Here is an 18,858-nt window from a genome sequence, read left to right as displayed (position 1 = left end):
AGTCACTTAATATTAACTTCTTGTAACTGTTGTATTAAATCAATATCTCATTTACAAACTCCCTTAAAAATCATTAAAAGCTGTCACTCATCTTAGTTCATCGCAATCTCACAAAGTTTCATTATAATCAACGAAACTCTCTACACTGCACAATCAATCTCTTATTACACTCTCTCTACACTTTGTTTATGAAAGACTTAGCAAGGTATGTCTGTGATACTCAACGCTGCAAAAACACGTCAAAACCTTTGAAGGGCAAACACAAATATGCTGATCAGGTCAGTTGCACTGGTGCTCCAAAAAAATTTTTCAGAGTCGCACGCAGTAGTTTTCAGTTGCAAATGCGACTGAAATGGTTGAACTGTAAAGCCCTGCATTACCGTTTTCACAAAAATATTAAGAAAGACAACTGTTTTCATCATTAATAATAGTAAGGAATGTTTCTGAAGAAATGATTTATGATACAATGATTTTCCTGCTATAAATTACACTTTAAAAACTAATAAAACAGAAAACGGTTATTTTAAATTGTTATGTTTTATATATTTCAATATTTTTAATTGCATTTTACATTAATTAAATGCAGACTTAGTGAGTGTAAGAGACTTTTCAAACTTTTTTTTTCCTCTTTCATTTTCCAAAATCATTTGCATTACGCAATTATTTCCAAAATGTATTACAAAAGTAAGGGCCATTTGCATTTGCTCCAGTGTCAAATATTGGTAATAAACCTAAAGGTATTTGATTTAGGTCAGCAGCTAAACAGTTTACAATAAGCAGAAACAGTTATGCTCATGTATGCTAATGTTATCAGTTGCAATTGTCATCAAGTGAGGCTTTTCTCTTCTTGATTGTTTGTGAGAAGCACTTGCTTCTGTTTTGATTGACAGGCGTAGCAAATTTTAATCATGGTCATTTAACAATTTCTCCAAACACAGATAATGCTTTGCATTGTTATTCTAGCTCATGTAAGCATAATACTGAAACTATTTCACTGAAAATCTTAATTCATTCTATGAAGCGCTTAGCAAAGAGCCAATTGATATTACAGACAAACACTTTCCAGCATAAAAATCAGTTCTATCAATTCTGACACCGAATACAAATCACAAATGGATGCATTCTGAGAGAAAAACATTTAGCAAAAATGCATTTTTATGACAACTATCTGGCATTTTAATAGAGGGAGTAGTGAGGAAATGACATCACCAGTGCAATGTGTCACTTATTTTGCAATCTGTTCAGCCAGTGAAGTGTCGGTTTTTGGAATACAGTGTTTGTGAAGGCCAGATTGGCATAAAATAAATACTTTCAATCATGGTAATTGCTACGAGTGAATTTCAGCTACCTGAACGCAGGGGGTCTGCTGATTTCGTTCCTGGCTTGTGGAGAGTTTCGCTGCAATAATTGGTTTACCCTTTAATTAGAGGAGAGTTAGTGCAGGTTAATTTTGTGTGCTTTTAAGCATTTAGAAGAGTTTCGGCCTCATGTAATGCTGGTAATCAGGTCTATAATTCACAAAATGAGCACTGCGTATGACATGGTTTAGTGCAGCAACTACAAAGCTCAATGAAATACTAAAGACTAAAAGACTTTTATGAGAGGAAATCGTGGGAAAACTTTAAATGGTCAGTGAATAGACAGTACCTAAAGTAATAATGCTAAATATTTTAATTTGCTATTATATCAGGAAACCACTTCTTACAAGTCTATCTATCTGTCTATCTATGTGTCTATCTATCTGTCTTTATGATATGTATCTATCTATCTTTATGATATCTATCTATCTATCATCTATTTCTAGAGTCTATCTCTCTTTATGATATCTTTCTATCTACCTGTCTATCTACCTGTCTACCTATCTATTTCTAGAGAGCCTATCTATCTTTGATATCTTTCTATCTATCTGCCTGTCTATCTATCTATCTATCTATCTATCTATCTATCTATCTATCTATCTATCTATCTCTCTATCTCTCTATCTATCTATTTATTTTTAGAGTCTTTCTATCTTTATGATATCTTTATCTATCTGTCTTTATGATATCCATCTATCTATCATATATCTATCTATTTATTTTTAGAGAGCCTATCTATCTTTGATATCTTTCTATCTATCTGCCTGTCTATCTATCTATCTATCTATCTATCTATCTATCTATCTCTCTATCTCTCTATCTATCTATTTATTTTTAGAGTCTTTCTATCTTTATGATATCTTTATCTATCTGTCTTTATGATATCCATCTATCTATCATATATCTATCTATTTATTTTTAGAGAGTCTATCTATCTTTATATCTTTGTCTATCTATCTGTCTTTATGATATCTATCTATCTATCTATCTATCTATCTATCTATCTATCTATCTATCTATCTATCTATCTATCTATCTATCTATCTATCTCTAGAGTCTATCTATCTTTGGCTATCTTTCTGTCTATCCTTCTGTCTATCTGTCTGTCTGTCTATCTATCTATCTATCTATCTATCTATCTATCTATCTATCTATCTATCTATCTATTTCTAGAGTCTATCTATCTTTATGATATCTTTGTCTATCTATCTGTCTTTATGATATCTATCTATCTATCTATCTATCTATCTATCTATTTCTAGAGTCTATCTATCTTTGTCTATCTTTCTGTCTATCCTTCTGTCTATCTGTCTATCTGTCTATCTATCTATCTACCTATCTATCTATCTATCTATCTATCTGTGTAAACCTTAAAATTCTCAGTCATCAGATGGTTCCAAAATGAATAAAGCAAAAATGTATAATTGACTATTATTTATTTATTCATTCTGAGTTTTAATACCTACTTATTTATTTGAAAATGAATTTTTAAAAGCTGGATCATGTACTTTCTGCATATATATATATATAAAAAAGTATATAATAAAAATGTCAAATGCTCAGCAACCAGCTGACACCTGCAGATAATATAGTAAAATTTATGATTAGACAATTATTCCAGGAAACTATTTTTCATGTCTGTCATATTACTCTGTGTGCTCTTTTCACATAAAAACACTTTGAAAATAAGTAGTAAAAAATCAAAAGCATGTACATTCAATATATATAAAACAGTATTTAATTGGAAAATTCTCAGTGACCAGACAGTACTAAAATGAATAATGCTAAACTTTATAATTGACTATTATACCTGGAAACCACTAGTTTCATGTCTCTCATATTAATCTGAGATACATTTTTTATGTGAGAATTGTGTGACATTTCTCATGTGAGAGGAGAGCGCAAATTAATATTTCAAGCTTAATTATTAATTTTTAAAAAAGAAGAAAAAGCAGTGCACATTCAGGATATATAAATAATACATTATAAAATGTGTGGATGGCACCTAATTAATAATGCTAAACTTTATAACTGACTTTTTTTTTTCCCTGGAAACCACTAGTTTCATGTCTCTAATATTATTCTTAGCTACTTTTTTTTTAATGTGAGAATTGTGTGACATTTTTTATGTGAGAAGAGAGCGCAAATTAATATTTCAAACTCACTTATTAATACATAGGAAAAGCAGTGTGCATTCAATATAAATAAATACATTAAAAACTTGTGGATGGTCCCTAAATTAATAATGCTAAACTTTATATTTGACTATTATTCCAGGAAACAACTAGTTTCATGTATCTCACACACACATACTCTCTTGTCATATAAATAAAACAAACTCTAATAAATATTTCATGACCACTTATTTAAAAAATAAACAGAAAACGCAGGATCATGTACATTAAAAATAAATACAAGACCCTTTCGTTCCCCTGTCTGACCAGCTGAATACATTATTCTTACTTACACAGCCTCTCCTGAGCTGACATATTTCTTATTGAAACAGGAAGTTGGGGTGAGACATATCGAAGGGCTCTCTTTCCTTTTTATAGCCAATAGGCTTTGGTTGGTGTCACAGCCATGAATCATGATTTGCTGCTGGCTGTTGCTGGTCAGCAGCAGGTGGTATCAGTGGGAAGGACATTCTCATTTTACAGAGACAATTTGCATACGCTCCTGGAAATTATGTCATCAATATTTCTACTCCATTTTCCGGAATAAGATTTTAAACGTCAGATGCACACCGTGCATATGCTAAAAATGAACTGTGCCAACTTAAAGCATGACAAGCACAAAACTCTTGATTTCAAACTGTAAGCGCTTACCTTGTCCTGAAGTTTGCAGGATGAGGATGTCCATCGTATAAAGATAAAAAGTCATATTCTTCCTCCACAGCGAAGGACTGAAAAACTATATGAATCCTGCTTCTCTCCTCGGCTACAATAACCCACGTACAGTTCGCTCCGTTAGGGTATCCGTGAGGAAAACCTGGACTTTCTATGGTCCCATTTTTCCCTTTTAATGTCCCACCACATGTATAAATGAAACCTTTAAAAAGAGAGAAAGAGAAAGAGAAGAAAATATGAGTCTATAACTGCCATAAACCACAAAAAGAAAAATCACAAATGTCTTGCAAGTCAACATGAAACATTTGCAAACATTTTTACTTTTGCAACATGATCTATTACCAAGTGTAACAGGGCATTCAATTCTAATAATGTTAGGATGATTGATTTTATCCATCAGACGTTGACCTTTCACTAAGCTTCGCCCCCCCCCCTTGGTTACTGTTGCTACTCAGAGAACTTTTTAAAGAACATTCCATTGAAATGAACTGGAGATTTCCCAGTTCATTGGAACTTTATGCCCAGTTTTAAGAAATGAATCAATTCCTGATGCATAAAAAGCAATTCATGCTTACATAATCTGTTTCACTGTGAAATGCACCAAATTATGGAAGTAAAATGATCTGAGAAGTGCATTTCACATTGTAATTCTCTCACTATTTCTGAGCAATACAGAAAGAGAAAGAGAAGAAATATGAGTTTATAACTGCCACAACCTACAATAAATAAATAATCACAATGAAATCGTGAAACATTTGCAACTGGTTTTACTTCTGTATTGTGATGCACTTCTAATGTCCTTTAATTATCATAAAGGTAAGATGATTGATTTTATCCTTCAGAAATTGACCTTTCAACAAGCTTATTTTTTTCTTTTTTTTCTGTTGCTATTTAGAAAAAGTGTAAAGAAAATTCCATTGGAATGAACTGGGGATTTCTCACTTCACTGGAACTTCATAATCTAATCAATTCCTGAGGCATAAAAACCAATTCTTTCTCACATATACACCAAATACACCAAATTATGGAAGTAAAACGGTCTGAGAAATTCATTTCATATTGTAAGTCTCCTAAGTTATGACAGAACCATGTCTGAGCAATACAGAAAGCGAAGAAAATAGGAGTCTATAACTGCCACGACCTACAAAAACAAATTCACGAGTTCACCCTTACATTTAATCTGGTTGAGTAAACAGTAAGCATATTTTGGCTTGCTGTCCTGGGGGAGGGCTCCTAGCCCAGAATATGGCTTGAACCCAGAAAACTCCCTTCATCCCAAGTATGGGATGAGGATAGATTAAGAGTGAGGAGTTGGGGTGGAGGGGGGATGCCGAAAAACTGTCGAATGACAGAGGTAAGTCGGCTGTGTGCATATATATGACTTGTGCTAGTTCGGATGATTAGCTAGACGAGTTGCACCTGTGCCGAATTGTTTAATTATCTGATCGTGCTCCTCCCGAACTTTGTTATTAAAACATCATTAAAAATTACAAATGACTTGCAAGTCAACATGAAACATTTTCAACTGGTTTTACTTCTGTATTGTGATGTAATATTTAATTCTAATAAAGGTAGGATGATCGATTTTATCCATCAGAAGTTGACCTTTCACTAAACTCCGCCCCCCTTGGTTACTGTTGCTACCCAGACAGTGTTTACAGAACATCCCAATCAAAATGAACTAGAGATTTTCAGATTTATTGGAACATTATGCTCAGTTTTCATAATCTAATCAATTCCTGATGAATAAAAAACATTTTTTTCTCACATATTCTGTTTAACTGTGAAATGCACCAAATTATGTAAATAAAATGGCCTGAGAAGTGCATTTCACATTGTAAATCATCTGAGTTATGACAGAACACTCTGAGGAGTACAAGGCAAAAAGAAGAAAATGAGTCTATAACTGCCACAACCTACCAAAAGTCAACATGAAACATTTGCAGCTTGTTTTACTCCCGTAATGTGATATAATACTAAGTGATATTCAATTCTAATAATGTTAGAATGATTTATTTTTTCCATGAGAATTTGACATTCCACTAAGCATCGTCCCCTTGGATACTGTTGTTACAAGATTTAAAAAAAAAAACATTCTACTGGATTTTTGCAAACGTTGCAACTGGCGATTTCCCAGTTGACTGGAATTTTACGCTCAGTTTTCAGAGTCAAATCAATTCCTGATGTGTAATCTCTAAGCAATACAGAAATAGAAAGAAGAAAATATCATTAACTGCCATAACCAACAAAAAAGAAAGAAAAATCCATAAAATCAACATTTTCAACCAGTTTTACTTCTGTATTGACACATTCCCAATTAGCTTTGATTATAATAAAGAAAGAATGGTTGATTTTACCCATTAGAAATTGCCTTTTCAATGAAACTCTGCCCGCTTTGGTTACTGTTGTTCCTCGGACAAGATTTACAGAACATTTCATTGGAATGCATTGCAGATTTCCCAGTTCACTGGAACATTATAGCCAGTTTTCACAATCATATAAATTTCTGATCCATAAAAAAAAAAAAAAATCAATCTTTTCTCACACATTTTGTTTCACTGTGATATACACCAAATTACAAAAGTAAAACCATGTCTGAGTAATACAGAAAGAGAAAAAGAAGAAAATATCTATGTCTATAACTGCCACAACCAACAAAATAAACATCAAAAAAGTGCAAATCAATGTGAAACATTTTCAGCTGGTTTTACGTTTGTATTGTGATGCATTTCTAAAGTTCTTTGATTATAATAAAGGCAGAATGATTGATTTTATCCTTCAGAAATTGATTAATTCACTAAACTCCGCCCCCTTGGTTACTGTTGCTACCCAGACAAGGTTTACAGAACATCCCATTGGAATGAACTAGAGATTTCCAAATTCATTGGAACATTATGCTTAGTTTTTATATTCTAATAAATTCCTGATGCATAAAACCCCTTTTTTCTTACATATTCTGTTTAACTGTGAAATGCACCAAATTATGTAAATAAAATGGCCTGAGAAGTGCATTTCACATTGTAAATCTTCTGAGTTACGACTGAACACTCTCTGAGGAATACAAGGCAAAGAGAAGAAAATGATTCTATAACTGCAACAAACTACCACAAGTCAACATGAAACATTTTCAGCTTGTTTTACTCCTACAATGTGATATAATACTAAGTGATATTCAATTCTAATAATGTTAGAATGATTTATTTTATCCATGAGAATATTGACATTTCACTAAGCTCTGTCCCCTTCGTTACCGTTGCTACAAGATTTAAAGAACATTCTATTGGAACTGGAGATTTCCCAGTTCATTGGAATGTTATGCTCTGTTTTCACAATCAAATCAATTCCTGATGCGTAATCTCTAAGCAATACAGAAAGAGAAAGAAGAAAATATGAGTCTATAGCTGGCATAACCATCAAAAAGCATAAAAATACATAAAATCAGCATGAAACATCTGCAACTAGTTTTCTGTGTTGAAGCATTTCCAATTATCTTTAATTATAATAAAGGAAGGATGATTGATTTTATCCATCACAATTGACTTTTTCATTGAACTCACAAGATTTACAGAACATTTCAGTGGAATGCATTAGAGATTTCCCAGTTCACTGGAACATTACAGCCAGTTTTCACAATCAAATCAATTCTTGATCCATAAAAGTCAATCTTTCTCACGTATTCTGTTTTACTGTGAAATACATCAAATTACTGAAGTAAAATGGTCTGAGAAGTGCATGTTACACTTCTCAGACTTTCGGACTCTTGAGTTATGACGGAATTTTTAAGCAATACAGAAAGAGAAAGAATAAAATATGAATCTATAAGCACCACAACATACAAAAAGAAATAAAAAACACTTGCAAGTCAACATGAAACATTTGCAACTGGTTTTATGTCTGTATTGTCATATTCCCAATGATCATTGATTCAAATAAAAGTAAGATGACTGATTTTATCCATCAGAAATTGAGTTTTCATTAAACTCGACCCTCTTTGCTTACTGTTACTTACTCAGACAAGATTTACAAAAGATTCCATTAAAATGCATTGGAGATATTGAAACATTATGGCCAGTTTTCCCAATTGAATCAACTTCTGATGCACAAAAATCAATTATTTCTCACATACTCAGCTTAATTGTGAAATACACCAAATTAGGGAAGTAAAATGATTTGTGAACTAGATTTCACATTAGAAGCCTTCTGAGTTATGACAGAACAATCTCCGAGCAATGCAATTATCCTCTGGGAGTTGTTTGTATAGCTAGTTAGCATTCCTCTCTGGGCTTAATACAGCAGCGAAAACATTTCTCAACTCTCCGAAAAAGAAAAACAACTGGTGACATCTGACATCACAATCACATTAGTCAAATCATGCCAGTTTGCGCGTCGATGCCCATAATGGTTCGGCTGTGACATGAATAACTACTATAACTGTGCGAATGTTTGAGTCACCATCGTCATGTGGCTGCTCTCCGAGATGTTAGGAGTCGCGTTTTAATGACCATTCCTCATATGTCAAGCCGCCCGCCATCGTGGGTGTGCATCTACCACCTGCTACACACAAATTAGTAGGGCTTTTTATGCATCAACCTGAGCAAATAGACTGGTAATGACAACCAGCATTAATTGAGCTTTTCCATTTATCCCCTTCCGCTTCCCTTAAGGCGTAATTAGCTTTGCCGACTCCCTGAGATCAAGGATCTTTTCTCTCCCATCTTTTTTTTCCCCTCTCACTCTAGTCAGCCAGGAAGGCAAGGAGAATGAATTCAGAAGGGAAAGGCCTGCATTGACTCATAGCCACCCATCACAGATCTGACACAATCACTCCACACATCCACCCTCACCTCAAAGGAAAAGCAAAGAGAAATGCTTCAAGAATGCATAAAGAAAATAGACACTTTTCAATTTTTTTTCATGACAGTTTAGCACATTTCCTTCAAAAATCTCATTAGTATGAAGCATCCGGATGTTTCTTTTGATTAGGATTCTCATTACTGCAACACTTTTTCATGTAAATGAGTGTTTGACCCAGACTGCAACAGGATAGTTTGTCACCTTTATGGTTTCTATTTATATGGCGTTAATCTCAATAACCCCACCCACTCTAAAATCTCATTGGCCCATTTGCATTTTCGCATCCAGTGAGCACATACGAACTGCTTGTCAATGGAACATTATTGCATCGGTGTAACATCATTTTTTGGAAAATAAATACTCATCAACCTGAATGATTACAGGCAGGTGCACATGACATTGAAACACCATGAAAAGAAAAGTCTCAAGAAAAATCCCACACACTAGCTACTGTAGCTTGGAAAAGCAGTCATTATATTGCAACACTGCAGTTATGCAATACCTTATGCAGGCTGTGACTCAAACATTGCAATATATAGATTGTTTGTGTAAGCTATGGAAGAGTGCAGGATTTTTATTACATGCAATTAAAAATATAATACAATAACGTTTTAATTTAAGTTAAATCAGCATGAGCTGAATGCTATATTGCAAATACTACACTAGGATATTTAAATCTTGTTACAGTAATGAGAATGCATGCATATGTAAAACAGACTTAATTTTCTTTAAGCAAAACATAATTTACTTTTTCCTGGGGGATTTTGGAGAGAAGATCCAAACAGGTTTGTGAGATTCACTAATGCAACACACAGAATTCATAATCAACACTAAATTGATATTTCAATTTAGCCACACTAAAATAATTCCATCTATAGGCACATAAAATCACATTTGTATTGGAGAGAATCATGATCAATTTCAAATGCAACAATTAGAGCAAAAACATAATAATTGGCTTCTAGCGGTTTCCTACAAACAAAATTCTGTGAAATACTCCAGCATGTGCGGTTGTGTCTCAGAAGGCCTTGTCATTAAAATTTGGATCAAATTAAGCAATGAGGTAAAAGAGGCAGTGTAAAACTGCAAATAACCATGGCTAAAGGCTATCATTAGGAATGACGCACTGCAAGAGCGGCTTCCTTCATTAGAACACAATGGCCTGATATAAATGCAACAAAGAATAGATTTTAACAAGGATCATACAACTGTGAGGTATTGCTATATATCAATGTAAAATTGCATCCTCATAGATGCAATCTTAAAAATAGCATCTGCTATGGAAACTGTGCACTAAACAGGTTGTTGCTATTGTTGCATGGATGGAACACGTATTAAATCAGCAACTAGAACCAGTGCAATCTACTTTGAAAGGTTGATTATAAAGCCATGAAAAAGAAAAGACAGGACCGTGTCTGTTGCACCACTATTGCATTATATGCGGCTCTCAAAATGACTTGAAAAATACAGAAAACCATGTTCAAAAAGCCATGAATCCATTGGTTTCTGCCCAGAGGCTCAACATCAAACAAACATTTACAGACAGCACCAAAGTCTTTTGCAAATCCTGCAAGTGCCCAATCTCTTTTATCACAAAGCTTTTACAACTAATTAAAAAAAAAAAACATGAGACAATCTCAGTGAGTACAAAACGTTTTCAAAACTTCACAATTTGATTGCAGTTAGGTTACGTCACAGTATAACACTGAAAAACCTTCTAGAAACCACATCAAAGATAAGACGTGAGATGCTGTGCAGTTTACAGTACATACTGTATATGGATTATCAAGGAAGTCTTAAATTAAGATTTTAGTTGCAAATGCATCTTAAAGTTAATAAAATGTTGTTGAAAGTACATCAGAATGCTATGCAATGTATTATAATACCAGAACAAAACTAGACCGCACTACAACATAAGTTTAGGCTGTTTTATCCGATTTAGGTCTGCAACAAAAGCTCTAAAGTCAAACAAAACAACCAAAAAAAAACCACACAACTAATCAAAACTAAACTTAAAAAACTACAACAAAAAAAACAACAACAAGCAAAACTAAAATAAAACAAAATAAAATATAGCAAAACAAAACAAAAACCACAATAAAATAAACAAAAGACAAAACAAAAATATATTACACCAAAAATAAAATAAAATCAAATAAATCAAATTAAAACAAAACAAAAATGGTGTCTTGCCAATTTTTTTCACTGTTTTATCAGACTCTGGTCTGCAACAAAAGCTCTAAAGTTGATCAAAACATAAAAATATAGCACAAAAAAAAAAAAAACACATTTAATGAAAAACTAAAATAAAATAAACAAACAAAAGACAAAACAAAATATAGCACACCAAAAAAACTAAAATAAAATAAAACAAAAACAAATTAAAACAAAAAATGCTGTCTTGCCAAATTTTTTTCACAGCTCTAAAGTCGAACAAAACAAAACAAAAATACTAAACAAAAAAAAAAAACACATCTCACCAAAAGCCAAACTAAAATAAAAACATAGCAAAAACTAAACTTAAAAAACTAAAACAAAAAAAAACAATAAAAAGCAAAAACTAAAATAAAAATAAAACAAAATAAAATATAGCAAAACAAAAACTAAAATAAAAACAAAAGACAGACGAAATATAGCACATAAAAAAACAAAAATAAACTAAAACAAAAACAAAACAAATCAAATAAAAACAAAAAATCGTACCTTGCCAATTTTTTTCAGTGTTTTACTGGACTCAGGTCTGTAACAAAAGCTCTAAAGTCAAAGAAAACAAACTGAAGATATAGCACAACTAAACAAAAACTAAAAAAAAAAAACCACAACTAATCAAAAACTAAACTAAAACAAAAAATAAGACAACAAAATAAAAAAAAAAAACAAAAAGCAAAAACTAAAATAAACAAAAATGAAACAAAACAAAAATATAGCACAAAACAAAGACTAAAATAAAATAAAAACTAAACAAAAATACAGCACACCAAAATCTAATATAAAACAAACTAAAACAAAAACAAATTAAAACAAAATCTCTAAAGTCAAAGTTTTTTAAAATACACATCTAAAAACAGTAAAAAAATACTATGCATGCCTCAAGCTGCATGATGTAATAAAGCAATAAATTGGAAAAGACAATGATTAACAGATTAAATCACTTTAATGCACTTACTAGAATGGCTTATTGCCATTATTGAAGCTTAATTTTTAATTTATTAATAACAATAAGTTAATTATACTACCTGTAGGTGGCAATGTAGTTATGTACAGTACTCTTGGTGTATTCATAGAGAATTCAATAGAATTAATTTCCACACTCTTCCAACTTGAACTTCGGGGCGGAACGCTCCGTTTTAGTATGTTCATCTGCGAGTGCTTCAGCGGGGGGCCGTAACATCTTTGCAGCTGTGGTGTAAGAGTCATTCTGCCTGGATAACGCTAAACCATTAATTTCTTCAGGCAGCCGCAATTGGAGGCAATCATGACCAAAATCAGGCTTTGTCTCCATTATCAGTGTCACATCACGAGGTGATTTCGGTCCTTGACCGCCTTTAGTCTAGACATAGAATGCATAAGATAGACTCTTAGTATTGAGGGTTATTTCTGAAGCGTCGTCAAGCCCTTTGCACAGACATTTGGCAATTGGTTTTAAAGACTGAGCACAAAACCCATATCTTGTAGACATGGATGGTACAACTTATTTTCTTTTCTTTACTACAGTATCAAGGCCAATACTCAAACTAAGACTAACAAAGACATTAAGAGTAAATTAACTAATAAGATACCTTTAATATTAAAATGCAATTACAGCAATTACAAACTGTAATATTTGCAAACAAAATGATCATTATCAGTGCTTAGGCTAAATAAATAACAAAATCATTAAATAAAAAAACACTGTTTGTTTTTTTTTTGCATATGGATAAGATCTCTCAAAACATCATCAGTTTTGGCTGTACCAATATTTAAGAATGGTCCTTCTATGATGTCTTGCATAATATGTAGCACATGCCACTTACTTTAAGCAAAACTGTTTTAAAACAAACAAAACAAAAACTTAAATAAAATATGCAAAAACAAAAATAAAACAACAAAATAAAAACTAAACAAAAAAATAAAAAAGCTAAAACAAAACAAAAACATATAACATAACAAAACAAAAAAAAAACTACAAAAACACTAAAACAAAAAAAAAAAAATGCAACAAAAAAACTAAGTAAAATAAACTAAAATAAACAAAAACAAGAAAATATAACACAACAAAACAAAAACTAAACAAAAAAACTAAAACAAAACAAAAAAAACACAACAAAACCTAAAGTAAAATAAACTTAACTTAACAAAAAATAACACAACAAAACGAAAAACTAAAACAAAAACACTAAAACAAAACAGAAATGCAACAAAAAAACCTAAAGTAAAATAAACTACAATAAATAAAACAAGAAGATATAACACAACAAAACAAAACTAAACATAAAAATAAAAAATAAAATAAAAAAAACACAACACAACAAAATCTAAAGTAAAATAAACAAAAACAAGAAAAGATAACACAAAAAACAAAAACTAAAAAAAACACTAAAACAAAACAAAAATGCAACAAAAAAACCTAAAGTAAAATCAACTAAAATAAACAAAACAAGAAAATATAACACAACACAACGAAACAAAAAATAAACATGAAACTAAAAACTAAAAACAAAAACAAAACACAACAAAACCTAAAGTAAAATAAACAAACAACAAATATAACACCACAAAACAAAAACACTAAAACAAAAAAATCTAAAGTAAAATAAAACAAAATAAAAACACAAAAAATATAACAACAACAAAACAAAACCTTAACAAAAAATAAAACACAAAACAAAACCTAAAGTAAAATAATAAATAATAAACAAAAATAACAACAAAAATTAAAAAAAAAAAAATAAATAAATAAATAAATAAAAAACACAAAACAAAACCTAAAGTAAAATAAAATAAACAAAAACAAAAAACAACAAAACAAAAATAAAATAAACAAAACCAACATCTTACCAAATTTCTAAAGTGACCACTGTAGGCAGTCCTGGCTTAAAAAATGACAACAATTTTAAATAATAACAAAACACACGCACACAACCAATAATTGAATTAATAGATTATGGTAAATAAATAAAAATAGGTATTGCAAAATAGTTCTATAATCATGCAACTCCAAGATAAAAATTCTGGGGAACTTGTATTTAAAATCCACTCGATTGTAAAAAACTGAGGGGCATTTAGCCTGAATTAGTATGACACCCATATAAAGGTGTAACACTGTTGCTCACACCCTGTTTGAGCTCCATAATTTGTCTGAATGAAACAGGATGTGCAAAAAATGTAATACAGGAATTGATTGTATCCTTAGGGAATTGGTTAGACTGTAAAAAGCAGAATGGAGTCACAAGAACCGCACTGAAAATGTTTAAAATGTTTCGTACATTCTCTACGAGTGGGCACAACAACAGACTCCTTTCACATCAAACGTGCGTGTTAATCACTTCTAAAAGATTTCTATCGTGCACTCCAATCGCTTTATTACAGTTTGCTTGGAGGGTGAAGGCCGCTCCAATCTTTAACCCAGCAAATGGCATGAAACAGCTGCAGAAATAGAGCTTTCTGGAACAGAATCCATTAGAGATCAATGTAAACTTGCTTCAAAACCACTTCGAAAAGGCGCCGCCCCAAAAATGCACCCTCACGCTCCATCACGCACGATCGCCCCAAAATTCATTTAGATGCTTTATCTGCGCTCCTCATTCTGCTTTACTTTCACGGCGGGAAATCTCGTCTCATCCACCAATCACTCTGATTATACGCTGCCCTCCCCGGGGTGACCGCTGACACCGTGATGGCATGGTGTCTGCCGCCGCCCGCTATAAATTGATACGAGAAACAGCATTAACATCACGCTGCGATCGCCGAGCGGAGAAAATAGGTCAGTCATACGAATCAACATCTAAACACATAAATCTCATTCAAATAAGAATGCGGGCCAAAGACGGGACCCAGCTGCTCCTGCGGCGATTTTAACACGTCGTCTCCACCCGCCAGCCACCGTACAGACCTACGAGGGCTCAATCAATTTGTTTTGCCACTGGAGAGGCAGAACAGAGATGACAATACACCTCAATCTTATTTCTTCACACATAACCAGATGGCCAGAGAAGAATCGGAGTTGACAAGCTCTGAAGGCACGTACGGCACAGCGGCTTCCTCTTAGGGTCTTGCGTCGGTACGATATGAAGGGATATGCATGCAGACAGATGAGAAACTAGGTTTGGGCTTCCAGAAGGGTCACTGTAGCTCTGTGATTCAGTGTGAAGCGATTGGGTGCACAAACACTGGAAGCAGAGACAGAATAGGCTTGATTCATTGGTCCTGATCGGTAGGTAAGTTCTTTAAACAACACTATAACTCCAAATGGAAAGGTTTAGCCTGGAATGATCTGAAAAGTGGAGGGGAACATTATAAATCTGCTTGGTTCATGAATATTAAAGAAATAGCTTAGGCGTAAATGACTCTACTGTATGGATCACTAGAATCATCATGCAGATTTTGTCTATACAATGCAATTCATAGTGACCACGGGTCAATCTCAGAAAAGAACAATTAACAAGCAAAAAACAACAGAATTTTAAAATGAATTCTGTCTCTATATATGCATACATATGTTTAGCAATGATAAAATATATAAAATAAAATGTAAAATAAAAAATACATCATATATTATGTATGATATCGAAACTAAAACAACTATACAACGTAAAGCATGATAGAATGCTACAAATACACACATAAAATATTAAATAAAAATGTATGAATTAATAAGACAGTATGTTATATAACAATAGGCGGAACAATACAACAAAAGTTAGAATGATAGATAGAACGATAGACTGATAGATAGATAGACAGATAGACAGATAGACAGACAAACAGACAGACAGACAGACAGACAGACAGATAGATAGATAGATAGATAGATAGATAGACAGACAGAATGAAAGACACAACAAAAAATAGAATGATAGAAAGACGATTGATAGAATGACAGATGAATAGATCAAAAGATGATAGATAGATAGATAGATAGATAGACAGATAGACAGATCAACAGACAGAACAATAGAATGAGAGAATGATAGAACAATAGAACGATAGATAAAACGATAGATAGATCGATAGATAGAACAACAGAACGATACATACAATGATAGAACGATAGATAGATAGATAGATAGATAGATAGATAGATAGATAGACAGAATGAAAGACAAAACAAAAAATAGAATGATAGAACGACGATTGATATAATGACAGATGAATAGATCAAAAGATAGATAGATAGATAGATAGATAGATAGATAGATAGATAGATACATGGATGGATAGACAGATTATAGAATGAAAGACAGAACAAAAAATGAATGATAGAAAGCTGACAGATTGATAGAATGATAGAAGAATAGATCAAAAGATAGATAGAACAAAAAATAGAACGATAGAAAGACGATTGATAGAATAACAGATGAATAGATCAAAAGATAGATAGATCAATAGACAGAACAATAGAACGACAGAACGATAGAACAATAGATAAAACGTTAGATAGATCGATAGATAGAACAACAGAACGATACATACAATGATAGACAGATAGACAATAGACGAAACAACAGAACAATAGACGAAACAATAGAACGACAGAACGACAGACAGAACGATACAAAGAACGACAGAATAATAGACCGACAGACAGAGAGACAGATAGATGCATAGATAGAGTCAGCCCAAAATAGCAAGATTGATTAAACCAATTTTGTTCAAGACAATCTATTCATTCAAACAAGTGTTCAGGAAACCTGTTCGAAAACAGTCATTATACTTGCAGTGCTACTCAGTGCCCCTAATAACACACTTCATCTCTGACAGCATCTAGTCCTTGATTTGAAGAATAACAGGTTGAAATCAGCGTCACAATCACTAGCCCTCTAGACCTGCAATATGTTAACAAGCAGAGAAACCATCAGACATGGCTGTGGATCAATCAGTTCTGTCATAAGAGCCGTCGCACGCAGCTGGGGGTCATCTCAGACGGACCCACGCTCTTGTTTAAGATTGTTCATTACATCTGAAAACAAACTATCAGCCGCGCTGTAAGTTGCAATCGAAAGCCAGTATTGATTTGTAGCAAAGCTAGTCGGTGGATGAGGCAACAGGGATCTCAACATGAGTCAGGTTGATCAAAGCAGAGGAGATGGCCCTTTGAAGCCAAAGGAAAGGGCAAACCTTCGGCTTAGCAACCAAACAACTGTTTTTTTGACTTTACAATGTTTTCATCCTAATTTCAGTGATCAAAAACAACTATGTACAGTACTCCAAAAGGTGTTTGGATGCTTATAGGTGCACTCCCTCAAGTTTTAAAGATGAATACAGAAAATATGAGATCAATTAATCATGGCTGACTGCAGATTCCTCAAAAGCATCAGCCACTGAAAACGTCTGCATGACGCAGCTGAAACTGACCGGCATAAAAACCAGTGAAACAAACAAAAAGAGTGTATTAACCCTATAAGACCTAGTTGATTTCTAAGCACTCTAAATAATCAACATGATCAAAACTTTGCTGAAAAACCTGTTGCACACAATCTGCTACAAGCCCTCTGTCATTTGATTTAAATTAAAGTCCTTTTAGTACAATTACAAAAACAGGTTGTGGACTTGTTTCTGTGCAATGTTTGTAATGTAAGAATAATGTATATTTTTAGCAACATTTCAAGACTGGACTGAAGCGAGTTAAGTTTACTTGATTATCGATGCAATATTTTTTAGAAAAATCATGTTGAAATTTGAGCATCAAATACGATCATCAGCCTTTCGAGGAATGTTTATTTGTTCATCTCTCAACTGTCAGTGTATTGCATTGCTTTTGCTTTTATTGTATTGCATGAAAAATCTTACTGTTCAAAAACTTTTGACTGGTAGTGTATGCATATTTAATGTAAGAAAATCTGCTATACTGTCATGAAAATCCCATTGATTCACAAGCTCTTACTTTTTGGCCATATAAACATCAGCACCTGCACCAAGTTGCATATTTTTGTTCAGTTTGAGCCTCTGAATAAAATGGAGCTGATTTAATTCTCAAGTATGAGCTCCATATTTTTCTATATCATGCTATATGGGCCATATAATCATTATATACTTATAAGTAAAATACTCAACACAAACAAATGCAAACTTTTCCATTACAAAAAAATTGATTTTTCTAACTATTATTTCATATGTCAGGTTTTACAAGGTTAAGAATGCATGCCAGGTTTTAAATGTTAAACAAATTAAACAATATTATAACAATAGCATAAAAAGTGTTCAAAGTGAACACCGCAGGCAGTCTGTAAAAACGGAAAAAAAGAAACGCTGTCTTTTCAATGCATGTACAAATGTAATCAATATTAATTGGTTGCAAAATTAAATCAATTCCTAAATCTTTCCCTTTTTCTCCAACACATGACCCCATTTCTGCTGGGAAATAAGCACTGTAGATATTAAATATGTGCTTGGTTTTTAAGTAAAGCTCATTTGAATTTGTTCTTGGTCATTAAATGTGACATTAAGGGGCTTTGGACTTTCCTTAGGAGGTGAAATCATACAAAAGCACAGCTTGTTAAATCCCTGACTGACTGGGCAGCTGGGTTTTCTTTTTTGACACAGCCAAAAACCTATTTGGATACTTCCTGGTAGGGCTGGGCGATATGGCCAAAAAATTATCA

General features: G+C 32.8%; 1 protein-coding gene across 4 annotated transcripts in view; it reads right to left on the bottom strand.

Annotated features, from left to right (window-relative positions):
- Positions 1 to 18,858, bottom strand: part of csmd3a (CUB and Sushi multiple domains 3a) — a 352,779-nt gene that overhangs the window by 321,339 nt on the left and 12,582 nt on the right. For all 4 annotated transcript variants that reach the window (XM_051131369.1, XM_051131372.1, XM_051131371.1 and 1 more), the window contains exon 2: positions 4,184 to 4,406. In XM_051131369.1, coding sequence (XP_050987326.1) covers positions 4,184 to 4,406 — 223 coding nt within the window. The remainder of the gene's footprint in view (positions 1 to 4,183; positions 4,407 to 18,858) is intronic.

This window comes from Labeo rohita, chromosome 16 (genome assembly GCF_022985175.1).
Source record: "Labeo rohita strain BAU-BD-2019 chromosome 16, IGBB_LRoh.1.0, whole genome shotgun sequence".
Taxonomy (NCBI): domain Eukaryota; kingdom Metazoa; phylum Chordata; class Actinopteri; order Cypriniformes; family Cyprinidae; genus Labeo; species Labeo rohita.
Note: the sequence above shows the minus strand (reverse complement) of the source record. Positions and strands in the feature narration are given on the sequence as shown.